Source organism: Lampetra planeri, unplaced genomic scaffold (genome assembly GCF_965212315.1).
Source record: "Lampetra planeri unplaced genomic scaffold, kcLamPlan1.2.h2 scaffold_196, whole genome shotgun sequence".
NCBI lineage: Eukaryota > Metazoa > Chordata > Hyperoartia > Petromyzontiformes > Petromyzontidae > Lampetra > Lampetra planeri.
The window spans coordinates 102090-129908 of record NW_027614712.1 but is presented as its reverse complement, the minus strand read 5'-3'; the positions used below and the strand labels follow the sequence as shown (position 1 = coordinate 129908).

Sequence of the window (27819 nt, the reverse complement as noted above, 5' to 3'; positions counted from 1 at the left end):
GAGGGAGGGAGGAGAGAGGTGGGGAGGTGAGAGAGGTGGAGGTGAGAGGTGGAGGTGAGAGAGGTGGAGGTGAGAGGTGGAGGTGAGAGAGGTGGAGGTGAGAGAGGTGGAGGTGAGAGAGGGGGAGGTGAGAGGGAGGGAGGTGAGAGAGGGGGGGAGGGAGGGAGGGAGGTGAGAGAGAAAGGGGAGATGAGAGGTGGGGAGGTGAGAGAGGTGGGGAGGTGAGAGAGGGGGAGGTGAGAGAGGGGGGAGGGAGGGAGGTGAGAGAGAAAGGGGAGATGAGAGGGGGGGGGGTTTGCAGGAAGCGGAGAGTTGCCCGTCAGACGATGCAGACGTCGCCTCCAGGAACCCTCCCACCCGATGCGCAGGTGAGCGTGAGAAGTCGGAGACAGACGCAGACAGACACACAGAGAGACAGAGACACACAGAGAGAGAGAGAGAGAGACACACAAAGACAGAGACACAGAGAGACAGAGAGAGACACACACAGAGAGAGAGAGAGACACACAGAGAGAGAGAGACAGAGACAGAGAGAGAGAGAGACACAGACACAGACACAGAGAGAGAGACAGAGACACACAGAGAGAGAGAGAGACACACACACAGAGAGAGACACACACAGAGAGAGAGACAGAGACACAGAGAGAGAGAGACACACAGACAGAGACACAGAGAGAGAGACAGAGACACAGACAGAGAGACACAGAGAGAAACAGAGAGAGAGAGACACAGAGAGACACAGAGAGACAGACAGAGACAGACAGAGACACAGACAGAGACATACAGAGACACACAGACAGAGCCACAGACAGACACAGACAGAGACAGACAGACACAGACAGACACAGACAGACACAGACAGAGACAGACAGACAGAGACACAGAGAGAGAGACAGAGACACAGACAGAGACACACAGACAGACAGACAGAGACACACAGACAGACAGGGAGCTGAGAGTGTCAGCCACCCTGACCGTCAACCCTCATCAAGGTGAGTCGTGGTCACTCCATTGCTGGATCAAGGGCCAACTCTCTGTGTGTGTGTCTGTGTGTGTGTCTGTGTGTGTGTCTGTGTGTGTGTCTATGTGTGAGTGTCTGTGTGTGTCTGTGTGTGTGTCTGTGTCTGTGTGTGTGTCTGTGTGTGTGTCTGTGTGTGTGTGTCTGTGTGTGTCTGTGTATCTGTGTGTGTGTCTGTGTGTGTGTCTGTGTGTGTCTGTGTATCTGTGTGTGTGTCTGTGTGTGTGTCTGTGTGTGTGTCTGTGTGTGTGTATGTGTATCTGTGTGTGTGTCTGTGTGTGTCTGTGTGTGTGTCTGTGTGTGTCTGTGTGTGTGTGTCTGTGTGTGTGTCTGTGTGTGTCTGTGTGTGTGTCTATGTGTGTCTGTGTATCTGTGTGTGTGTATGTGTGTGTCTGTGTGTGTCTGTGTGTGTCTGTGTGTGTGTGTATGTCTGTGTGTGTGTCTCCCTCCCTCTCCCTCCCCGTCTGCCGTTCTCCTTCCCACACAGCACGAGGCCTGCTGTCGCTGAGTGGCCTCCTCCTCCTGTTGTTGTTGTTGTCGTTGTTGTTGTCGTTGTTGTTGTCGTACAGCTGTTACTGCTGCTGATGTAGATGCAGTGATGGTACCCGCAGGTCTCCACCTCCTCCTCCTCCTGTTGTTGTTGTTGTCGTACAGCTGCTGCTGATGTAGATGCAGAGACAACAACGATGACTACGATGTCACGTTCAGGTGTAAGCCCAGATAACAACCACGTCAGGAGTAGTAGTAGTGTAGTAGTAGTGGTGTAGTAGTAGTGTAGTAGTGGTGTAGTAGTAGTGTAGTAGTAGTGTAGTGGTAGTGTAGTAGTAGTGCAGTAGTAGTGCAGTAGTAGTGCAGTAGTAGTGTAGTAGTAGTGTAGTAGTAGTGTAGTAGTAGTAGTGCAGTAGTAGTGCAGTAGTAGTGCAGTAGTAGTGCAGTAGTAGTGTAGTAGTAGTGTAGTAGTAGTGTAGTAGGAGTGTAGTAGGAGTGTAGTAGTAGTAGTGTAGTAGTAGTGTAGTAGTGGTAGTGTAGTAGTAGTGTAGTGGGAGGGTGTGTGTACCTGTGTGTGTGTGTGTGTACCTGTGTGTGTGTGTGTACCTGTGTGTGTGTGTGTACCTGTGTGTGTGTACTTGTGTGTTTGGGTAACTGTGCGTGTGTGTACCTGTGTGTGTGTACCTGTGTGTGTACCTGTGTGTTTGGGTAACTGTGTATGTGTGTACCTGTGTGTACCTATGTGTGTGTGTACCTGTGTGTGTACCTGTGTGTACCTATGTGTGTGTGTACCTGTGTATGTGTACATGTGTGTGTGTCTACCTGTGTGTGTGTGTACCTGTGTGTGTGTACCTCTGTGTGCCTGTGTGTGTGTGTACCTGTGTGTGTGTACCTGTGTGTGCTTGTGTGTGTGTCCATGCCAAGTGCTGTTGTTTTCACATCCCTGGGGCACAGGTGCGTATTTATAGATACTGGGTGTGACACTCACGGTTTAAGGTCGGTTGCCATGGTTATTTCAGCCTGAGAGCCAGAGTTGAGCCTGAGAGCCAGGGTTGACTGTGAGAGCCAGGGTTGAGTGTGGGAGCCAGGGTTGAGTGGGAGCCAGGGTGAGTTGTGGGAGCCAGGGTTGAGTGTGGGAGCCAGGGTTGAGTGTGGGAGCCAGGGTTGAGTGTGGGAGCCAGGGTTGACTGTGAGAGCCAGGGTGGAGCGTGGGAGTCAGGGTTGAGTGTGGGAGCCAGGGTTGAGTGTGGGAGCCAGGGTTGAGTGTGGGAGCCAGGGTGGAGCGTGGGAGCCAGGGTTGAGTGTGGGAGCCAGGGTTGAGTGTGGGAGCCAGGGTTTAGTGGGAGCCAGGGTTGAGTGTGAGAGCCAGGGTTGACTGTGAGAGCCAGGGTGGAGCGTGGGAGTCAGGGTTGAGTGTGGGAGCCAGGGTTGATTGTGGGAGCCAGGGTTGAGTGTGGGAGCCAGGGTTGAGTGTGGGAGCCAGGGTTGAGTGTGGGAGCCAGGGTTGAGTGGGAGCCAGGGTTGAGTGTGAGAGCCAGGGTTGAGTGTGGGAGCCAGGGTTGAGTGTGGGAGCCAGGGTTGAGTGTGGGAGCCAGGGTTGAGTGTGGGAGCCAGGGTTGAGTGTGGGAGCCAGGGTTGAGTGTGGGAGCCAGAGTTGAGTGTGGGAGCCAGGGTTGAGTGTGGGAGCCAGGGTTGACTGAGAGCGAGGGTTGAGTGTGGGAGCCAGGGTTGAGTGTGGGAGCCAGGGTTGAGTGTGGGAGCCAGGGTTGAGTGTGGGAACCAGGGTTGAGTGTGGGAGCCAGGGTTGAGTGTGGGAGCCAGAGTTGAGTGTGGGAGCCAGGGTTGAGTGTGGGAGCCAGGGTTGACTGAGAGCGAGGGTTGAGTGTGGGAGCCAGGGTTGAGTGTGGGAGCCAGGGTTGAGTGTGGGAGCCAGGGTTGAGTGTGGGAGTCGGGCTTGAGTGTGGGAGCCAGGGTTGAGTGTGGGAGCCAGGGTTGAGTGTGGGAGCCAGGGTTGAGTGTGAGAGCCAGGGTTGAGTGTGGGAGTCGGGCTTGAGTGTGGGAGCCAGGGTTGAGTGTGGGAGCCAGGGTTGAGTGTGGGAGTCGGGCTTGAGTGTGGGAGTCGGGCTTGAGTGTGGGAGCCAGGGTTGCGTGTGGGAGCCAGGGTTGAGTGTGGGAGCCAAGGTTGAGTGTGGGAGTCGGGCTTGAGTGTGGGAGCCAGGGTTGAGTGTGGGAGCCAGGGTTGAGTGTGGGAGCCAGGGTTGAGTGTGGGAGCCAGGGTTGAATGTGAGAGCCAGGGTTGCGTGTGGGAGCCAGGGTTGAGTGTGGGAGCCAGAGTTGAGTGTGGGAGCCAGGGTTGAGTGTGGGAGCCAGGGTTGACTGAGAGCGAGGGTTGAGTGTGGGAGCCAGGGTTGAGTGTGGGAGCCAGGGTTGAGTGTGGGAGCCAGGGTTGAGTGTGGGAACCAGGGTTGAGTGTGGGAGCCAGGGTTGAGTGTGGGAGCCAGAGTTGAGTGTGGGAGCCAGGGTTGAGTGTGGGAGCCAGGGTTGACTGAGAGCGAGGGTTGAGTGTGGGAGCCAGGGTTGAGTGTGGGAGCCAGGGTTGAGTGTGGGAGCCAGGGTTGAGTGTGGGAGTCGGGCTTGAGTGTGGGAGCCAGGGTTGAGTGTGGGAGCCAGGGTTGAGTGTGGGAGCCAGGGTTGAGTGTGAGAGCCAGGGTTGAGTGTGGGAGTCGGGCTTGAGTGTGGGAGCCAGGGTTGAGTGTGGGAGTCGGGCTTGAGTGTGGGAGTCGGGCTTGAGTGTGGGAGCCAGGGTTGAGTGTGGGAGCCAGGGTTGAATGTGAGAGCCAGGGTTGCGTGTGGGAGCCAAGGTTGAGTGTGGGAGCCAGAGTTGAGTGTGGGAGCCAGGGTTGAGTGTGGGAGCCAGGGTTGACTGAGAGTGAGGGTTGAGTGTGGGAGCCAGGGTTGAGTGTGGGAGCCAGGGTTGAGTGTGGGAGCCAGGGTTGAGTGTGGGAACCAGGGTTGAGTGTGGGAGCCAGGGTTGAGTGTGGGAGCCAGAGTTGAGTGTGGGAGCCAGGGTTGAGTGTGGGAGCCAGGGTTGACTGAGAGCGAGGGTTGAGTGTGGGAGCCAGGGTTGAGTGTGGGAGCCAGGGTTGAGTGTGGGAGCCAGGGTTGAGTGTGGGAGTCGGGCTTGAGTGTGGGAGCCAGGGTTGCGTGTGGGAGCCAGGGTTGAGTGTGGGAGCCAAGGTTGAGTGTGGGAGTCGGGCTTGAGTGTGGGAGCCAGGGTTGAGTGTGGGAGCCAGGGTTGAGTGTGGGAGCCAGGGTTGAGTGTGGGAGCCAGGGTTGAATGTGAGAGCCAGGGTTGAGTGTGGGAGTCAGGGTTGAGTGTGGGAGCCAGGGTTGAGTGTGGGAGCCAGGGTTGAGTGTGGGAGCCAGGGTTGAGTGTGGGAGCCAGGGTTGAGTGTGGGAGCCAGGGTGGAGCGTGGGAGCCAGGGTTGAGTGTGGGAGCCAGGGTTGAGTGTGGGAGCCAGGGTTGAGTGTGGGAGCCAGGGTTGAGTGTGGGAGCCAGGGTTGAGTGTGGGAGCCAGGGTTGAGTGTGAGAGCCAGGGTTGAGTGTGGGAGTCAGGGTTGAGTGTGGGAGCCAGGGTTGAGTGTGGGAGCCAGGGTTGACTGTGGGAGCCAGGGTTGAGTGTGGGAGCCAGGGTGGAGCGTGGGAGCCAGGGTTGAGTGTGGGAGCCAGGGTTGAGTGTGGGAGCCAGGGTTGCGTGTGGGAGCCAGGGTTGAGTGTGGGAGCCAGGGTTGAGTGTGGGAGCCAGGGTTGAGTGTGCGAGCCAGGGTTGAGTGTGAGAGCCAGGGTTGAGTGTGGGAGCCAGGGTTGACTGTGGGAGCCAGGGTTGAGTGTGGGAGCCGGGGTTGAGTGTGGGAGCCAGGGTTCAGGCAAGGAGCCAGAGTTCAGGCTGGGAGCCAGCGTTGAGTAACCGCTGTCGGCATTGGGTGTGGAGGGGGCGGCCTCTGGCCCCCTGAGGCCGAGGCGTCGTGGAATGTGACCAGTCCCGGGCCCCACCATCGTGACAATACATTCCGTTTATAGCAGCAATAGCCGCCACACAATGTGCTCGTATGGTAGCTAATAAAAAACACACACACACACACAAATCCTCCTCGACACATTCCACACGTGCAACACCACGTGCCTTTCTAAATATAAACATCCCTAATGGCTGACGTTTCAGGCGGTGGACCTTCAGTGGAGGGGAGGGGGTACGGAGAGGAAGAAGAGGCTAGCGAGAGAGAGCGGGAGAATAGTAGTTTACGGATCAACACTTTCACGCCATTCGGGAGTTTTCATGAGGATTACGTTGGGGGCGCGGGAATGAAATGATCACCTGGTCAAGAAAATCAAGAAACCCCCGGTCTTCTTGGTTCTTTCGGTAAAGTCACGTAGAATGGAAATAATAAAATAATAAAAATAAAACATAATAAAATAAACATAATAAACATAACATAATAAACATAATAAACAATCAAATTATTTTATTGTGTTTTATTATTTTATTATTTCCATTCTACGTGACTTTACCGAAAGAACCAAGAAGATGAATCCCTGCAGTCACGGAAGCTTTAAATCGCAAAAATAAAACCCCCGGTCGTTGAATCGTTAAACCGGCTTCTCCCCGCCAGGAATGTAGGGCAATGATGATGGTCATAATAATAATTTACAACTTCTGAAAACGCCTTTCACCCGGAGGCTCTGTCCAAAATACAAACAGCAGCCGCTTGAAGCGTGGCTGTTGGCAGGAGGTCACGGGGAGACCACGTGCCATGGGCTTAGGGGTCATTGTCAGGGAACAGCGGACGCTGGTTTTAGTGAAGATGTCACGTGCGAATGATAGCGGTTGGGTTAAAGAGTCTGGGGTCGTAATTAAGAGTGGGCCATGGCACAGTGGTTTGACCCGACCTGTTGTTATTCGCAATAGCCACCGTCCTTGACTTACGATCACAATTCGTTCACGGTTCGTAAGTTTTTAAATGCCGATTCAAAGCTTTGGTGACTGCAGGGATTCATCTTCTTGGTTCTTTCGGTAAAGTCACGTAGAATGGAAATAATAAAATAATATAAATAAAGCATAATAAAAGACATTCAGAAGCCCTACAACTGCTACTACATTGGTGGGCCATAAGTAACGGCCTGCTTCGAAATTGCGGTATTTTGTGTGAAAAAGATTTTGTTAAAAAAAAAAAAATTTGCGTCAATAATAAAGTAGAAGCCTGGGGAGTTCATGATTGACCGGTTATACACCTCGGCAGCAAGCAGGAATAGTTGGAAATACATTTCGGTGGCAACCGTTCGACAATTTCGACACGAGAGAGACTATCCGGGATTTTTTAAGACCCCAACGGCTCCCAGCTCCGCACCGTATCTGGCCGTCGATTTATCGTTACGACATTCGGGAATCGGCAACGATGGGGGGTTGTATGCGAAACGCCGCGTTGGCAGACCCCGAACCGGTTGATCTCCGAATTCTTCTTGAGCAAGTGAAGGGAGAGCATCGATGAGACGCCCCGAAACTTCGACGGAGAGACACTCCACCGTTCAATTGGGGATCGCACGATGGTCTTGGGTCAGAGGTCGCAAACGGGTTTTGATTCCTTACCCGTACCCGGCCGCACCAGGGTCGCAAACGGGTACCCGTACCCGTACCCGGCCGGGTACGGGTACGGGTACCCGGCCGGGTACGGGTACCCGTACGCTATCCGTACCCTACCCGAAATGAGTGACAAACGGTTACTCACAAGTGACTCACGGCCTACCCGTACCCGTACCTGGCCGCACCAGAGTCGCAAACGGGTACCCGTACCCGTACCCGGCCGGGTACGGGTAGCCGGGTATCGGGTAGGGTACGGGTATCGGGTACCCGGTTGCGACCTCTGTCTTGGGTACAAGGACTCGCGTCTTGTTCCACGCAAGATTGCAGCCGGTGCGAGAATTGCAGCACAGAGATCATCAAAGCCGCCTGGAGCGCTCGCGTGCTTGCACTGAACGTGCAGACCAAGACGACGCTTTCGTTACAAACTGAATGATGTCGGACGAAGCTGATTTTCGCCTCGACGGCTTCATCAACAACTAAAATTTGCAGGTTCCGGGGTTCGTGCAGAATTACATCGCGTCTCCATAAATTATTTTCTATCAATTAGAGTTTGTGTTTTTATTTCACTTTGGGCGAAGCAATTGAGGCCATTGCTTCTTATGGCCCAACCCGCACTACTGCTGCTGCTGCTGCTTGTTAAACCGGTTTGCCGTCGGCTTTCCCTGTCCCCCCCCCCCCCCCCGTGTGCGACCGTAGTTGCTGCAGGGCCGAGGTGGTGGCAGCGCATCTCGGAAGAGTGGGCAGTTGGGCCGCCCGCACTTTCCCCCCGCTGCCATGGAAGCCGCCAACAGGTACAGCGCATGCGCGCGCGCGGCAGCTAAGAGCGTCACGCATCGTAACGGTGCGGCGGGCTCCCGTCGGGTGAAACCGCCAAAGGGCGGAGAGCTTTCGGGGACGAATTGCCATTAGTTCTGGAAGTTTCAGCGAAGGACGAAAAATAATACCACACGACAATCGCTTCAAACAGCAATTAAACATTTACGGTGGGAGGGGTGGAACCGATACCATGAGCGCACGTCACGTCGCGAAATGTGATCCTTGAGCATCCCTGAGATGAAATTCATCCCCGTGTGCAATGCAAGCAGCTTCTGCGAAACGCCTCCGCTGTAACACCACCACCGTCACCATCGCCGCCACGGTACCGCAAACACGATGACGACGATGACGGAGATGACGGAGATGATCGCAGCGGCGCGGGCGGCATTGGTGTTGCAGCACGCCTCCAACGCGGCGACCCGAACGAGCCCCCGAAATGTCGCCGGGCGGCTGACGAGCAGCGAGCCGGAGGACAGCGGGAGCGGGGACGAGCTGGGCTACATGAGCAGCGTGCGGGCCGCCCAGTCGCGCGTACTCCGGGCCACGTCGCTCACCCGGCGAGAGCTGTGCGGCCCGGTGGCCTGGCGTGGCCGTGGCGGCGGGGCCGACCGGACCGCGGGCGGAGGAGGCGGCGACGACGACGACGAAAGCGGCGGCGACGCCGATTATTTTCGACCGGGAACTCGGCTGCCGCCGGACTGGGAGAGCGAACGGACGTGGCTCGGAGGAGCCGGCCAGGGGGACGAGACGCCGGGGATGCCGGGGATGCGGCAGACGGATCGGCAGCCCGACGGCGACCGCCCAGACGGGGGGCTGGGCGCCAGGCCCGTGGCCGGTCTCGCCGCGCCGCTGTGGCTACGGCCGAGGGCGGCCACCAGGGCCGACCCCACCATGAGGCCTGACCCGGAGCGGGCCGGCGGCGGTCGCCGTGGCGGTGGCGGTGGCGGCGGCGGCGGCATCGGCGACCGTTCGACGCTGGGGTCGGGCGCCCACGCGCCCAACGGCCGGGCATTCTCGGCGTCGTGCGAGACGCTGGGCTCCATCTCCGGCTCGTCGTCGTCATCGTCGTCTTCAACGTCCGCATCCACGACGCAGCAGCAGCAGCCAGCGCCGGGCGATGGCAAGAAGAGCTGGCTGGCAGCGCTGCGGCAGACGCCGCTCATGACGTCGCTGCTCAAGCACCGGCTCGGACGCACCAAGTCGGGCCGCGGGGAGGAGGTGTGAACCCCCCCTCCCGCACCCTCCCCCTCACCTGTCCCTAGGGGTAACGGCGAATTGGGGGCGACTGCCCCCCCCAAGCCACGTGCTTTGGGGGGCGCCCTCCCCCCCCCCCCCCGCCACCCTCCCCCTCACCTGTCCCTAGGGGTAACAGCGAATTGGGGGCGACTGCCCCCCCAAGGTGGTGTCAGATGTAACGCTTCCGGTTTATGATAATTGTTTTTTTACCCTTTTATTTGGCAACAAAACTGACACCTTTTTTTACGAGGAGTCATGTTTGCATTGACCACAATGCCTGCGGTCATAATGCAAACAAAAAACACAACTCTGATAATGATATGCACTGTCCTTGAAGTTGATTGGTCCACACCCGAGACAGCTTTCCTCAGAGCCTAGTCTCACATGGTGTTGGACCAGATGACGCCAAAAGGCGCACAACTCAAAGACAATGCACCATCAGAGTATGAGAGCTCGGGGGTAAGCAAAAAAAAAAGGTGTCAGTTTTGTTGCCAGATAAAAGGGCAAAAAACCAATTATCACATTTTTACTGGCAAATGAGGTTCCAATGGTGCTTCTGATTTAGTTTGATTGCGGTGTTGGTCACGGGGTGTCGGGGGAAGGCCTTCATCCAGCAGCGGATCGACTGCGGCTATTCTTGCCACCGCCGTTCCGCAATTTGAGTTCCCGCTTCTCCCGCAGGTGGCCGCCGGTGGAAAGCTCCCCCCGGGGCGCTCCCACGACTCGGTCGCCGCTGCCGCCACTGCCGGCGGGAACTCCCGGAAAGGTCCGGCCACGTCGACCCCGACGGGCCAACCCGGAGCGCCGCGCGGCCCCTCGCACTACACCTCGCTGCCCAGCCTGGACGGCGCCGCCGGAGCCGCCGGGAAGGCCGGAAGCCTCTCGCGGGCCTCGGGAGGTGGCGCCGCCTCCGCCGCCGCAGCGTCGTCCTCGGCGACGCTGGCCGCACCGGGGGAGAGGCCGCAGAAGGGACGCGCCCACCACTGGTCACTGCCGAGCCTCTTCAAGATGGCGTCGCGGAAGCCGTCGGCGTCGGAGGAGGCGAGGGAACGGTTGGTGACTGCTGCAGACGCTCGCGGGCGCCGCTCGTTGTGTCGCTCTCTCTCTCTCGCTCTCTCTCACTCTTGCTCTCTCTCTCTCTCGCTTGCTCTCACTCTCTCTCTCGCTCTCTCTCTCACTTGCTCACTCTCCCGCTCTCTCTCCCTCTCTCTCTCGCTCTCACTCTCACTCTCTCTCTCTCGCTCGCTCTCGCTCTCACTCTCGCTCTCTCTCTCGCTCTCTCTCACTCTCTCTCTCGCTCTCTCTCTCGCTCTCACTCTTGCTCACTCTCACTCTCGCTCTCACCCGCTCTCTCTGGGGTTGAGTGTGAAGCCATGTTGCAGGCGCGGGTGGGTTGATTCTAGGAATTTGAATTGTGAGAAGAGACAAGACGTTGGGTCATGAGTGACAAACGGTTACTCACCAGTAACTCACTGCCTACCCGTACCCATACCCGGCCGGGTACGGGTAGCCGGCAATCGGGTAGAGTACGGGTATCTGGTACCCGGTTGCGACCTCTGATCCCCGCTTTGTGTCTCCCTGCAGCTCCGCCAAGCAGCAGGACAACCGCAGGGAGGGCGGCGGCCCTTCCCATCACGCCTCGCTGCCGCGGCTCGACTGGCCGGGCGCGGCCGGCTCCCACGGGGGCCACTCGCCGTCGCTCTCCCCGTCTTTGTCCGACCACGAGGCGCGGAAAGTGGCGCTGATGCCCGGCGGGAGATATCTGCGCGTGCCGTCGATGATGTCCGTCGGTCCGGGTCCGGCCAAGGCCTTGAGCAGGTGTGGCGAGGCGGCCCCCCCCCCCCCCCCCCCCCCCCCCCCAAAACGGCTGCCCTCTTGTTGTTGTGCAGGGGTTTCTGGGAGGCTCAATGGGGTGGTGGTGGTTGTGGTGGTGGTGATACGACAGAACTGGGCCTGTCCCGAGACCTCCCGTCAGCGAGCCTTCGACACTTCACGTGGTAGCCTCAAAGTGCACCTGGCCTGGCACAGACGCCGTGGTGACGTCACTTAGTGGCGAATGGCGCGGGTATTGGTGTTGGTGGTAATGCTCGCCCTCACCGTCAGCCCCACCCACTGCTCGGGTAGCTCCACCCACTACACGGGTAGCTCCACCCACTACTCAGGTAGCTCCACCCACTACTCATGTAGCTCCACCCACTACTCATGTAGCTCCACCCACTACTCAGGTAGCTCCACCCACTACACAGGTAGCTCCACCCACTACCTGGTTAGCTCCGCCCACTGCTTGGGTAGCTCCGCCCACTACACGGGTAGCTCCGCCCACTACCTGGCTAGCTCCGCCCACTACACGGGTAGCTCCACCCACTGCTCAGGTAGCTCCGCCCACTACACAGGTAGCTCCGCCCACTACCTGGCTAGCTCCGCCCACTACTCGGGTAGCTCCACCCACTACTCGGGTAGCCCCGCCCACGAGGCCAGAACATTTAAAATGGAGATTCTCGCTAAAACTTTGGGCACGGGGAGACACGGGGACACGGAGAGTCACTTTGCAGTCATGGATTCTTGAATGCATCTGTGCGAAGCGTTATGTGTGTGTGTGTGTATAGGATATACCCTTAACCCTGAGCCTAACTATAACCCAAAACCATAGCTCTTACAATAGCCCTTCCCGCTAACCCGAAATCCACCTTAACCCCAACCAAACCCTAGCCCTTAACCCTGACCCCAGTCCTAACTTCTCTAACCCATAATCCTAACCCAAGCCCTTAACCAAACCCTGACCCTAACACCAACCCTAACTTCTCTAACCCATAACCCCGAGTTCTAACCAAAGCCCCTTCACAAAACCCTAACCCCGACTCACAGTCCTAACTCTTGCCCCTACTACGCCTGAACCAAACCCTGATCCTAACCCTGTGACCCCCCGGTGACCCCCCCCCCCCGTGACCCCCCCACGTGACCCCCACGTGACCCCCCACACACAGGAGCGAGGGGAGCATGATCGACGACTCGGAGGTTGGGGGGGACGACGTGGCGGCGATGGCGGTGGCGGCGGGCGTGGGGGGCGACCGCCACCACCACCGTCACCACCACCACCACAACCACCACCACCACCTCCTCCTCCCGGGGAGCCGGCCCCTCTCCGAGGGTCGAGCTCGCTCCGTGGAGGAGCTGCTGGAGAGACGGCCGCGAGTCGCGCGCCAGCGCGGTGACGGCAGCGGCGTCTGGAGCCGCCGGGAGCGGGGGGTGAGCGAGCGCCGGTGACGATGACGACGGTGATGACGATGACGATGGTGACGATGACGATGGTGATGACGATGGTGATGACGATGGTGATGACGATGACGATGGTGACGATGGCGATGGTGACGATGACGATGGTGACGATGACGATGGTGACGATGGTGATGACGATGACGACGGTGGCGATGGTGACGATGACGATGGAGACGACGACGATGGTGACGATGACGATGGTGACGACGACGATGGTGACGATGGTGACGACGACGACGACGACGACGACGACGACGACGACGGTGACGATGACGATGACGATGGTGACGATGACGATGGAGACGACGACGACGACGATGGTGACGATGACGATGGTGACGACGACGATGGTGACGATGGTGACGACGACGACGACGACGATGGTGACGATGACGATGGTGACGACGACGATGGTGACGATGACGACGACGACGACGACGACGATGACGGTGACGATGGTGACGATGACGATGGTGACGATGACGACGACGACGACGACGACGATGGTGACGACGACGATGGTGACGACGACGATGGTGACGATGACGATGGTGACGAAGACGATTCACGACCGCTACGCCGCGAAAAGCCACGACCGCTTGAACGTCCTTCCGCTCCTGCTGTCCTCATCACCATCGGCTACGTGTCATCATCTCCTGTCGGAATCAAAATTATTCTCACGATACGACTACCACTTGTTAACCCCCATTCATTAATTCCATTCATCATCGTCAAAGATTCGCCCCCGCTGCTTCGTCTCGTCTATTTCATTCAGCTCATCTTCACCATCACAAAGACAAAGATTCCCCGTGTAGCCTTAACAGCGAGGACCTATGAAGGCCGGCACGGCACACGAGGGGGTGGGTGGCCAACACCGCCCGGTCGCCTTTGTCTCCCCAGTGACAATGTTTACTACACACCTCACCAGGTACTCATTTGAGGCTGAGTCGACCTAGGGGAGGCTCAGGACCGGTTCAGATAATCGTCACCGGTGTTGGCCATGAGCGGGAATCGAACCCGGGTCGCTAGGTTCGTAGCGCAGCATAGCGCTAACCACTACACCACCGCTCCACACACACACACACACAGACATACACACACACAAACACACACACAGACACACACACAGACATACACACACACAGACACACACAAACACACACACAGACACACACAAACACACACACAGACATACACACACACAAACACACACACAGACACGCACACAGACACACACAAACATAGACACACACAGACATACACACACAGACATACACACACACAAACACACACACAGACATACACACACACAAACACACACACAGACACGCACAAACACACACACAGACACACACAAACACACAGACACACACAAACACACACACAGACATACACACACACAAACACACACACAGACACGCACACAGACACACACAAACATAGACACACACAGACACACACACACAAACACACACACAGACATACACACACACAGACACACACACAAACACACACACAGACACGCACACAAACACACACACAGACACACACAAACACTCACACAAACACACACACAGACATACACACGCACAAACACACACACAGACACACACAAACACACACACAGACACACACAAACACACACACAGACATACACACACACAAACACACACACAGACACGCACACAGACACACACAAACATAGACACACACAGACACACACACACAAACACACACACAAGACACACACACACAAACACACACACAAACACACACACAGACACGCACACAGACACACACACAAACACACACACAGACACACACAAACACTCACACAAACACACACACGCACAGACACACACAAACACACACACAGACACACACAAACACACACACAGACATACACACACACAAACACGCACACAGACACACACAAACATAGACACACACAGACACACACACACAAACACTCACACAAACACACACACAGACATACACACAGACATGCACACAGACACACAGACACAAACACACACACAGACACACAGACACAAACACACACACAGACACATGCACATAGACACACACAAACACACACAGACACACACACGCACACACACACACAGACATACAAACACACACACAGACATGCACACAGACACTCACACACAAACACACACACAGACATGCACAGACATGCACAGACATACACACGCACAAACACACACATGTGCGCGCGTTGTTGCCCCGTTCTTAATTCTGCGTAAAGCGCCTTGATTAAGGCGCTTTGTAAATTCCCTTCTGGTCATCTTCATCCGCGGTCGGTTTCTGTCGGGTTGGGTGATTGTGTGAACGTCACTGTTGTGTCGTGGACCCCCTCCTCCACCCGACGGCGGCTGATCAAAGGTGTAAGGCCCCCCCCACCACAGCTGCGATGTAGTAGCTCTCTTTCATGAGTGACCTGGCGGTCGCAAATAATATCTCGCACGAAGTGGCTCACCACCACCACCACCACCATAATCATCAACACGTGCAAATATACAGCAGTAGGCAAATACTCTAAACGCCGTGGTGATGCTAAAATGTGGAGGGGAAAGACCGCAAGAGCCGGAGAAAAATCCACGCGACCACGGAGAGAGACAGAGAGACGCGGCAAACTCTAAATATACAGCAGCAGGCGTCGGAGTCGGGATGGAACCCACGACCTCCCGTATCCCAAGCGAGGTAGTCAACATCTCCCTAGCAACCGTGGTCACGTGAATAGAACGTGGCCCAATTCGATGACAAACAAGTGAGAGGCTTTACCCGTTCCCAGGAGTTTTCCGTGATTTTTGCCTGAAGGAGGGATGGGGGGGGGGAGGGTAAAGCCTTTACGGCTTTCAAAATCTCCATAAGTACCAGCAAAAAAAAAAGAGTCCCATAGGTATGTCTGCTTAACCCCGAGCATGTTAATACTTTTGTTAGATTTTACCCCTTTCTGGCAATAAAACAGGAGTTGTGTTGAGATGTCAACACAGCAAATAGACACAGCCTGTTTCATGGCATCAAGTTACTGCATTAAACACACACACACACACAGTCCTTGTTGCAAAACGTTCAAACAAACATGCACCGATAAGTATACACGCATTGTCATTGACACTGATTGGCCTACACCAGAGGTCGCAACCGGGTACCCGATACCCGTACCCTACCCGATACCCGGCTACCCGTACCCGGCCGGGCACGGGTAGCCGTTTGCGACCCTGGTGCGGCCGGGTACGGGTAGGCCGTGAGTCACTGGTGAGTAACCGTTTGTCACTGATTTCGGGTAAGGTACCCTGGTGTGGCCGGGTACGGGTAAGGAATCAAAACCCGTTTGCGACCTCTGGGTCTCGGGAACCTCGGTGGGCCACATATCACCCCCTACTGACGTGTGTCCGCTAGTGCAGGTAAGTGCACCGTGTGTTCATGGCGTTACATATGCATTGTCTATAATAATAATGTAACTATAGTGCGTTATATCTGTGCTGCATTGTCTTTGAGACTGATTGGCCTACACCAGAGGCAGCATGTCAGACACAAGTGCTGAGGCGTGTGTGGTTAGTGCAGTAACGTGGGTCATTGCAAAGGGCTTTTAGTCGGCGTTTGAATATCGTATTGCCAGAAAGGGTTACAGCCCCATTCTACTTTTCGATTTAAAGCTTTCGTGACTGCAGGGATTCATCTTCTTGGTTCTTTCGGTAAAGTCACGTAGAAGGGAAATAATAAAAATAATAATGAAAATACTATTATTTTATTATTTTCCTTCTACGTGACTTTACCGAAAGAACCAAGAATAGGAATCCCTGCAGTCACGAAAGCTTTAAATCGAAAAGTAGAATGGGCTTTTTATTGTTTTATAAAAATAAAACAATAAAAATAATATTATTTTATTATTTCCCTTCAACGTGACTTTACCGAAAGAACCAAGAAGACATTCTACTTTTGTTTCACCAAAACCCCATTAACGCGACACTTCTATTTACTTTGTTTTTTAAACGATCAAAGAACCAAAGTGTGGGTGGGGGGGGGGTGGTGGTGCAAGACCGGGCTGCCATCGGTGACGCTGTGCTCGCTCGCATTGCCCCTCGCAGGAAGCGGAGGCCAGGCCAGGCCCGTCGGAGGAGCGCGACATCGTCCCAGCGGCCGCCCTGTTGGGCCACTGCCCGCCGAGAAAGACGCCCTCCGTGGACAGCGTGGACGACGACGTCTTCGTGGAGGAGCCGTCCGGCGGCAGCGATGCGGGAACGCCGGCGGTTTGTGGGACGACGGAAGTGCCGGGAATTATGGGAAAGCCGGGAATTCTGGGAGGGTCTTTGAGCTGGCCGGGAACGCTGGACGTGCCGGGGGCTGGCGGGACGACCGAAGCGCCGGGAATTCTGGGAATTCTGGGAGAGTCTTCGAGCGGGCCGGGAACGACAGAAGCGCCGGGAATTCTGGGAGGGTCTCCGAGCGGGTCGGGAACCGCAGAAGCGCCGGGAATTCTGGGAGGGTCTCCGAGTGGGCCGGGAATGACAGAGACGCTGGGAATTCTGGGAGGGTGTCCAAGCGGGTCGGGAACCGCAGAAGCGCCGGGAATTCTGGGAGGGTCTCCAAGCAGGCCGGGAACGACAGAAGCGCCGGGAATTCTGGGAGAGTCTCCGAGCGGGCCGGGAACCGCAGAAGCGCCGGGAATTCTGGGAAAGCGGGGAACTCCCGGAAAGAGCGACGACGACTACGACGACGACGACGACGACAGCGACGACGACGTCGACCCGTCCGCCGTGGCCACGGACGCCAACTCGTTCTTCCTGAGCGCCGCGTCCTTCGCCGGCCACGGCGGCGACTACTACCGGAGGGGGGCGGCCCCCGGGGGCTACCGGGGGCCCCGGGTGGGCAGCGGCCTGGAGCTCCTGGAGGAGGCCTACCCCCTGATCGTCGGGGGCTGGTTCCGGCGTGGGAGCCTCCGGGCGGGACCCGGGCACGAGCTCGCGGACGGGGGCGGGGAGGCCGCAGACGGACCGCCGGAGGTGCAGGGGCAGCAGGAGGAGCAGCGGCAGCAGCAGGAGGAGGAGCGGGAGGAGGAGCGGGAGGATGAGGAGGAGCTGGTGAGCGTTTTGAAAAGCGTCGGGGGTGTTCTTTTTCGTCTTGATTTGAAGCTTTCGTGACTGCCACAAACCACACACTCTTTGCCTGACGACGACCGCTTGTGTTGGCGATCGAAACGTCGTGGTTTGTTTCATTTGATTCGATTTCTAACCTACGTGACTTTACCGACAGAACCGAAGAGTATGCGCGTAGAGCTCGTCGAGAGGAATAGATCGCCCTGTCGTTCGCCTTCAACAGACAGGGAGGCCATTTTTTATTCCCCTGTCGATTTTTGTTCTTGACGGGGAGCTACGGCAGAGGTCGCAACCGGGTACCCGATACCCTACCCTACCCTACCAGATACCCGTACCCTACCCGATACCCGTACCCGATACCCGTACCCTACCCGATACCCGTACCCGATACCCGTACCCTACCCGTACCCGATACCCGTACCCTACCAGATACCCGTACCCTACCCGATACCCAGCTACCAGTACCCGTTTGCGACCCTGGTGCGGCCGGGTACGGGTACGGGTAGGCCGTGAGTCACTGGTGAGTCACCGTTTGTCACTCATTTCCCAACGTCTTGTCTCTTCTCACAATTCAAGTTCCTAGAATCACCCCACCCGCGCCTGCAACATGGCTTCATCCCAGAGGTCGCAATCGGGTACCCGATACCCGTACCAGCAAAAAAAAAAGAGTCCCATAGGTATGTCTGCTTAACCCCGAGCATGTTAATACTTTTGTTAGATTTTACCCCTTTCTGGCAATAAAACAGGAGTTGTGTTGAGATGTCAACACAGCAAATAGACACAGCCTGTTTCATGGCATCAAGTTTCTGCATTAAACACACACACACACACACAGTCCTTGTTGCAAAACGTTCAAACAAACATGCACCGATAAGCATACACGCATTGTCATTGACACTGATTGGCCTACACCAGAGGTCGCAACCGGGTACCCGATACCCGTACCCTACCCGATACCCGTACCCTACCCGTACCCGGCCGGGTACGGGTACGGGTAGCCGTTTGCGACCCTGGTGCGGCCGGGTACGGGTAGGCCGTGAGTCACTGGTGAGTAACCGTTTGTCACTGATTTCGGGTAGGGTACCCATTTGCGACCCTGGTGTGGCCGGGTACGGGTAAGGAATCAAAACCCGTTTGCGACCTCTGAGCTACGGGGTGCGGGTTGCGGAGAGCTGCTTCTTGTTCTCTGCTTCTTTCGGTGAAGTCACGACGTTTCAGGTCGCAACACAAGCGTCCATCTTCAGGTGAGGTGAAGACGGATGCTCGTGTTGCGATCGAAACGTCGTGTTCTCTTTTTGGTTCTTTCGGTAAAGTCACGTAGAAGGGAATTAATAAAATAATAGAAATAAAACATCATAAAATTTCGATTTAAAGCTTTCGTGACTGCAGGGATTCATCTTCTTGGTTCTTTCGGTAAAGTCACGTAGAAGGGAAATAATAAAATAATACAAATAAAACATAATAAAATAATTCTCACGACGTTTCGGCCACAACGCAAGCAGCCGTCTTCAGGTGGAGAACAGGTCTGTCGATAAGGCAGAGTCTGACAGACCTATGGGTAATGTTAGTCTATGTGCAGTGTTGGACTATGGGTAATGTTAGTCTATGGGTAATGTTAGTCTATGGGTAATGTTAGTCTATGTGCAGTGTTGGACTATGGGTAATGTTAGTCTATGGGTAATGTTAGTCTATGGGCAGTGTTAGTCTATGGGTAATGTTAGTCTATGGGTAATGTTAGTCTATGTGCAGTGTTGGACTATGGGTAATGTTAGTCTATGGGTAATGTTAGTCTATGGGCAGTGTTAGTCTATGGGTAATGTTAGTCTATGGGTAATGTTAGTCTATGTGCAGTGTTGGACTATGGGTAATGTTAGTCTATGGGTAATGTTAGTCTATGTGCAGTGTTGGACTATGGGTAATGTTAGTCTATGGGCAATGTTAGTCTCTGGGTAATGTTAGTCTATGGGCAATGTTAGTCTATGGGCAGTGTTAGTCTCTGGGTAATGTTAGTCTATGGGCAATGTTAGTCTATGGGCAGTGTTAGTCTCTGGGTAATGTTAGTCTGTGGGCAATGTTAGTCTATGGGCAATGTTAGTCTATGGGCAGTGTTAGTCTCTGGGTAATGTTAGTCTGTGGGCAATGTTAGTCTCTGGGTAATGTTAGTCTATGGGCAGTGTTAGTCTATGGGCAATGTTAGTCTATGGGCAGTGTTAGTCTATGGGCAATGTTAGTCTATGGGTAATGTTAGTCTATGGGCAGTGTTAGTCTATGGGTAATGTTAGTCTATGGGCAATGTTAGTCTATGGGCAATGTTAGTCTCTGGGTAATGTTAGTCTATGTGCAGTGTTGGACTATGGGTAATGTTAGTCTATGGGCAATGTTAGTCTCTGGGTAATGTTAGTCTATGGGCAGTGTTAGTCTATGGGTAATGTTAGTCTATGGGCAATGTTAGTCTCTGGGTAATGTTAGTCTATGGGCAATGTTAGTCTATGGGTAATGTTAGTCTATGGGTAATGTTAGTCTATGGGTAATGTTAGTCTCTGGGTAATGTTAGTCTATGGGTAATGTTAGTCTATGGGTAATGTTAGTCTCTGGGTAATGTTAGTCTATGGGTAATGTTAGTCTATGGGCAGTGTTAGTCTATGGGCAGTGTTAGTCTCTGGGTAATGTTAGTCTATGGGTAATGTTAGTCTATGGGCAGTGTTAGTCTATGGGCAATGTTAGTCTCTGGGTAATGTTAGTCTATGGGTAATGTTAGTCTATGGGCAGTGTTAGTCTATGGGCAATGTTAGTCTATGGGCAATGTTAGTCTCTGGGTAATGTTAGTCTCTGGGTAATGTTAGTCTATGGGCAATGTTAGTCTATGGGCAGTGTTAGTCTATGGGCAGTGTTAGTCTATGGGCAATGTTAGTCTATGGGCAATGTTAGTCTATGGGCAATGTTAGTCTATGGGCAATGTTAGTCTATGGGCAGTGTTAGTCTATGGGCAATGTTAGTCTCTGGGTAATGTTAGTCTATGGGTAATGTTAGTCTATGGGTAATGTTAGTCTATGGGCAGTGTTAGTCTATGGGCAATGTTAGTCTCTGGGTAATGTTAGTCTCTGGGTAATGTTAGTCTCTGGGTAATGTTAGTCTCTGGGTAATGTTAGTCTCTGGGTAATGTTAGTCTATGGGCAATGTTAGTCTCTGGGTAATGTTAGTCTCTGGGTAATGTTAGTCTCTGGGTAATGTTAGTCTATGGGTAATGTTAGTCTATGGGCAATGTTAGTCTCTGGGTAATGTTAGTCTATGGGTAATGTTAGTCTCTGGGTAATGTTAGTCTCTGGGTAATGTTAGTCTATGGGCAATGTTAGTCTCTGGGTAATGTTAGTCTATGGGCAATGTTAGTCTCTGGGTAATGTTAGTCTCTGGGTAATGTTAGTCTCTGGGTAATGTTAGTCTCTGGGTAATGTTAGTCTCTGGGTAATGTTAGTCTCTGGGTAATGTTAGTCTATGGGCAATGTTAGTCTCTGGGTAATGTTAGTCTATGGGTAATGTTAGTCTCTGGGTAATGTTAGTCTCTGGGTAATGTTAGTCTATGGGCAATGTTAGTCTCTGGGTAATGTTAGTCTCTGGGTAATGTTAGTCTCTGGGTAATGTTAGTCTCTGGGTAATGTTAGTCTATGGGTAATGTTAGTCTCTGGGTAATGTTAGTCTATGGGCAATGTTAGTCTATGGGTAATGTTAGTCTATGGGCAATGTTAGTCTATGGGCAGTGTTAGTCTATGGGCAATGTTAGTCTATGGGCAATGTTAGTCTCTGGGTAATGTTAGTCTATGGGCAATGTTAGTCTCTGGGTAATGTTAGTCTATGGGCAATGTTAGTCTCTGGGTAATGTTAGTCTATGGGCAATGTTAGTCTCTGGGTAATGTTAGTCTCTGGGCAATGTTAGTCTATGGGCAGTGTTAGTCTATGGGCAATGTTAGTCTCTGGGTAATGTTAGTCGATGGGCAATGTCGTCCCCAGCGCTCCAGCCTGCACCGCTCCCTCGCTCTGCTCAACGGAGACCTGGAATCAAACTCGGCGGCTTGCGCGCAGATCCGGACCACCCTCTCCACCCTCTCCTCCACCTCCACCTCCTCGTCCACCACCTCATCGACCCAGCGAGCGCTGCGTTCCCGCAGCCCGCGCCGCCTGCTACAGCGCCTGGAGGCGGTGCTGGACGGCCAGGACGCGATGGGCGGACTCCTGGGGTGCCTCGGCCGGCAGCACCGGCAAGAAGGGGCCGACGTCGCCACGGTACGGAGGCCCCACGCGCGGCCACGCCGGCGTCGATCGATGGTGACGACGACGATGATGACGATGACGATGGCGATGACGATGGCGATGACGATGGTGACGATGGTGACGATGATGATGGTGACGATGACGATGGCGATGACGATGACGACGACGATGGTGACGATGGTGACGATGACGACAGCGATGGTGACGATGACGATGGTGACGATGACGACGACGACGATGACGATGACGACTGTGACGACAGCGATGGTGACGATGACGATGGTGACGATGACGACGACGACGACGATGGTGACGATGACGATGACGACGACGTCCGCTTGACGCGGGCCTCGCCCTCCCCCACCCTCTTGATGTGGGCCTCACCTCACCTCGCCTCGCCCCGCCCGTCTCTCCACCGCAGGCCGCCGCCGGCGCCGGGAGGCCGCGACTGCGCCGCCAGGTGACGGAGGCCCTGGCTCTGCTGCCGGGCCTGGCGCGGCGCGCGCGACGCTGTGGGGCCGCGGTGGACGGGGCCCTCGGCGGCCCCGGCGGGCCGGGTGGGGAGCGGCCATCGTGCCGGCTGCTGCTGGCGTCCAGGATGCCGCTGCTGCTGGAACAGCGCCACCTGGAGCTGGTGGTGCGGGGCCTGGAGCAGCGGCGCAGGCCGGGGCTGGGGTAGCGGGGGGGGGGGGCTGGGGGGGACACAAAGGGGGGGGGGACACGGGGGGGGGGGACAAAGGGGGGGGGACACGGGGGGGCGGGGGGGGACATACGGGGGGAGGGGACACGGGGGGGGGGACCACGGACGGGGGACACGGGGTCGGGGGGGGGACACGGGGGGGGGTGGGGACACGGGGGGGCGGGTTGAGGGGAAGGGAGACCGGCTGCTATGGAGACAGGGAGATGTGGAGGCAGAGAAAGATGTGGAGACGTGGGGACAGACAGGGAGACAGGGTGACGTGGAGACAGGGAGACAGGGTGACGTGGAGACAGGGAGACAGACAGGGTGACGTGGAGACAGACAGGGAGACAGGGTGACGTGGAGACAGACAGGGAGACAGGGTGACGTGGAGACAGGGAGACAGGCAGGGAGACGTGGAGACAGACAGGGAGACAGGCAGGGTGACGTGGAGACAGGGAGACAGGCAGGGAGACGTGGAGACAGACAGGGAGACAGGGAGACAGGGTGACGTGGAGACAGACAGGTAGACAGACCAAGACGGTGGCTGTTGTGACGTCAACGTGCAAGGGACAGCAAGAGCACGGGGTGAGCGTGGGGGGGTGAGCGTGGGGTGAGCGTGGGGTGAGCACGGGGGTGAGCGTGGGGTGAGCACGGGGTGAGCGTGGGGTGAGCACGGGGTGAGCGTGGGGGGTGAGCGTGGGGGGTGAGCGTGGGGTGAGCGTGGGGTGAGCGTGGGGGGTGAGCGTGGGGTGAGCGTGGGGTGAGCACGGGGTGAGCGTGGGGTGAGCACGGGGTGAGCGTGGGGGGTGAGCGTGGGGGGGTGAGCGTGGGGGGTGAGCGTGGGGTGAGCGTGGGGTGAGCGTGGGGTGAGCGTGGTGTGTGTGTGGTTTGTGTGTGTGGTGTGGTGTGTGTGTGTGTGTGGTGTGGTGTGTGTGTGTGTGTGGTGTGTGTGTGGTGTGTGGTGTGTGTGTGGTGTGTGGTGTGTGTGTGTGGGGTGTGTGGTGTGTGTGTGGTGTGTGTGTGGTGTGTGTGTGTGTGTGTGGTGTGTGTGTGTGTGTGTGTGTGTGTGTGTGTGTAATGTGTGTGTGTGGTGTGTGGTGTGTGTGTGTGTGGTGTGTGGTGTGTGTGTGTGTGGTGTGTGGTGTGTGTGTGTGTGTGTGTGTGGTGTGTGTGTGTGTGGTGTGTGTGTAGTGTGTGTGTGGTGTGTGTGGTGTGTGTGTGTGTAGTGTGTGTGTGTGGTGTGTGTGTGTGTGTGGTGTGTGTAGTGTGTGTAGTGTGTGTGTAGTGTGTGTAGTGTGTGTGTGTGGTGTGTGTGGTGTGTGTGTTAGCGGCACGGGCGCTGCCAAAACGCCGCTTTCGACCCCAGCCGGTCCCTGGGCCTCCCCTAGGTCGACTCGGCCTCGACTGAGTAGCCTGGCGTAGCGGTGGCATCGTGGGAAGACAAAGGCGGCCGGGCGTGGTGCTGGCCACCCACCCCCTCGTGTGCCACAGTGACGGCCTTCATAGGTGCTGCTCGCTAACAGCACTTGCCACACGAACAGCACTTGCCACACAACAGCACTTGCCACACGAACAACGCTTGCCACACAAACAACACTTGCCACACGACAACACTTGCCACACAAACAACACTTGCCACACGACGACACTTGCCACACGACAACACTTGCCACACCAACATCACTTGCCACACAAACAGCACTTGCCACTGAGCGATCTGCAAAAATCTGCACGGCGGAATCTTGGTCTTTGTGTGTGTGAGTGGGTGGGTGAGTGAGTGGGTGAGCGTGTGGGTGAGTGGGTGGGTGAGCGAGTGAGTGGGTGGGTAAGAAATGGGTGGAGTGGGTGAGCGAGTGAGCGGGTAGGTGAATCGGTGAGCGAGTGGGTGAGTGGGTGAGTGGGTGAGCGGGTGGGTGAGTGGGTGGGTGAGCGAGTGGGTGAGTGAGTGAGGAGTTGGTGAGTGAATGAGTGAGTGGGTTGGCGAAAGAGGAGTGAGCGGGTGGGTGAGTGAGGATTGAGTGAGCGGGTGAGTGAGTGAGTGGGTGAGGAATAGGTGAGAGAGTGGGTGAGAGAGTGAGGAGTGGCGATAGAAGAGTGAGTGGGCGCGTGAGTGAGTGGGTGAGAGAGTGAGTGGGTGAGAGAGTGAGTGGGTGAGGAGTGGGTGAGTGAGTGGGTGAGCGGGCGGGTGAGCGAGTGGGTGAGAGCGTTTGACACGACTCTACAATCCAGACGGATTTTCGCAGATTTCCATGACAATGTAAAATGAGCTTGCGTGCAAATTGTAATTCGAACGCAAAAACCTCAAAAAATAAACGTGATCACTCACCGTCTGTCATCTTTGGGGAATGTTCAACAGCAAGGTCTGTGTGTGGTGGTCCTTCATCAGCGCCTCCGACTCGTACGACTCGGATACGTACGGTGCGAACGAAGTTCAACGTGCTGACGGTCGCAGAGACTCACAGAGAGCCACAGACTCACACAGAGACCCACAGACTCACACAGACTCACACAGACCCACACGGACTCACACAGAGACACTCACAGAGACCCACAGACTCACACAGAGACCCACAGACTCACACAGAGACACCCAGAGACTCACAGAGACCCACAGACTCACACAGAGACCCACATACTCACACAGAGACCCACAGACTCACACAGAGACACCCAGAGACTCACAGAGACCCACAGACTCACACAGAGACCCACAGACACAGAGACACCCAGAGACTGACACAGAGACACCCATAGACTCACACAGAGACACCCATAGACTCGCACAGAGACACCCAGAGACTCACAGAGACCCACAGACTCACACAGACACCCACAGACTCACACAGAGACCCACAGACTCACACAGAGACACCCAGAGACTCACAGAGACCCACAGACTCACACAGAGACCCACAGACACAGAGACACCCAGAGACTGACACAGAGACACCCATAGACTCACACAGAGACACCCATAGACTCACACAGAGACACCCAGAGACTCACAGAGACCCACAGACTCACACAGACACCCACAGACTCGAACAGAGACCCACAGACTCACACAGAGACACCCAGAGACTCACAGAGACCCACAGACTCACACAGAGACCCACAGACTCACACAGAGACCCACATACTCACACAGAGACACCCAGAGACTCACAGAGACCCACAGACTCACACAGAGACCCACAGACACAGAGACACCCAGAGACTGACACAGAGACACCCATAGACTCACACAGAGACACCCATAGACTCACACAGAGACACCCATAGACTCACACAGAGACACCCAGAGACTCACAGAGACCCACAGACTCACACAGACACCCACAGACTCACACAGAGACCCACAGACTCACACAGAGACACCCATAGACTGACACAGAGACACCCATAGACTCACACAGAGACACCCACAGACTCACACAGAGAAACCCAGAGACTCACAGAGACCCACAGACTCACACAGACACCCACAGACTCAAACAGAGTGACAACTCGTGTCTGTTTGTGTCGAGTTTGTTGTCCTTCCCCCGCATCTCCGATTCGCACGGCTCGCTACGTACGGTGCAAAATAAATTCAAGGTACATGCGGGGGGGGGGGCGGGGCTGCCACCATCGTGACGTCTCCCCCGATTCGTGTCAGTTGCAGTGATGATGATGATGATGATTTGTCTGATAATGAATATTTTTGGATGACGATTTGAATGATGATACATTTTATGATGCTTTGTATGATGATGATTTGTATCACGATTATGATTTGGATGATGATTTGGATGATGATTTGGATGATGATGATTTATATGATGATGACGATGGGTCTGTCCCGTGACCTCCTGCACCTAGCCTGGCACAGCAGTCAACCCACGGCACCTGCTGGGTCTGTCCCGTGACCTCCTGCACCTAGCCTAGCACAGCAGTCAACCTATGGTGCCTGCTGGGTCTGTCCCGTGACCTCCTCCTGCACCTAGCCTGGCACAGCAGTCAACCCACGGCACCTGCTGGGTCTGCCCCATCACCGATTAGGAGTTGTGGGGGTGGAGTGTCCGATGGTACAAAATACCCAGGCACGCTCCAGTTTCAGCAGCAGCGTCTCCAACTCCTCCTCTGAGTGAGCAGCAATTACCAGTTCATCGGCATACAAAACGTGGTTGAGCAATAGGGAGCCATCCCTTGACCGCGCCTGGGCATCGATCAGCCTCCCATTATATCTGTACCAGATGGAAATTTCTCTGGTACAGCCATCAAAGGCTTCACGGGCTATGTGGTAGAAAAAATGTTAAATAATGTGGGAGCCAGAGGACATCCCTATCGCACCCCAAGGTGTACAGGGAAAGGCTCTGACTCCCGGCCACGTAGTTTTACCCAGGCCCGCTCACCATCATGAAGGTCCTTAATGATCGTGAACAGAGGGTCAGGGACTCCGAAAGCACGAAGAACAACCCAGAGCCCAGGCCTACAGATGGTATCATAGGCCTTGACCAGGTCAATAAAGCAGAGATGTAGGTCTTGTTGGAATTCACTGCACCTCTGCTGTAGCAGACGGACAGAAAATATGGCATCTGTACAGGACCGCCCTTTCCTGAAACCCCATTGGGGTTCCACAAGCCTCTCCTCAGCGTGCCTAGCAAGGCGATGTTGAATAATCCTTGCCAGGACCTTTCCCGACACGCCATACACCACACCCCCACACACACCCCACACACCCCCCCCCACCACACACACACCCCCACACACACACACACCCCCACACACCCACCCCCACACCCCCGCACACACCCCCACCCCCACACCCCCGCACACACCCCCACACACACACCCCCGCACACACCCCCCACACCCCTACACCCTCCCCCCCACACACACCCCCACCCCCCCCCACACCCCCCCCACACACCCCACACACCCCCCTCACCACACACCCACCCCCACACCCCCGCACACACCCCCACACACCCCTACACACACCCACACACACCCCCACACACACACACCCACACACCCCCCCACACCCCCCCCCACACCCCCCCCCCACACCTCCACCCCCACACACACCCCCACACACACCCCCACACACACCCCCACACACACCCCCACACACACCCCCACACACACCCCCACACACACCCTACCCAACCCTCCACGTTGCTATGAGTGTTGTAGTATCGACGAGGGTGTCCGGGAAGTTGTTTGAGACTCACTGCGTTGCTACGTCTAACAAACACACGCGCGCACACGCAGACACACACACACACGCAGACA

General features: G+C 55.7%; 1 protein-coding gene across 1 annotated transcript; it reads left to right on the top strand.

The window, feature by feature from the left end:
• The first annotated feature begins 292 nt into the window (after positions 1-292).
• Positions 293-22542, top strand: LOC144740201 (uncharacterized). The gene is made up of 9 exons (XM_078623055.1): positions 293-992; positions 7843-7937; positions 8232-9180; positions 9880-10250; positions 10783-11016; positions 12183-12444; positions 16590-17582; positions 21603-21875; positions 22285-22542. The coding sequence occupies exons 3-9, from the start codon at positions 8299-8301 to the stop codon at positions 22540-22542; spliced, it is 3273 nt and encodes a 1090-aa protein (XP_078479181.1). The 5' UTR covers positions 293-992; positions 7843-7937; positions 8232-8298.
• Positions 22543-27819: the final 5277 nt, after the last annotated feature.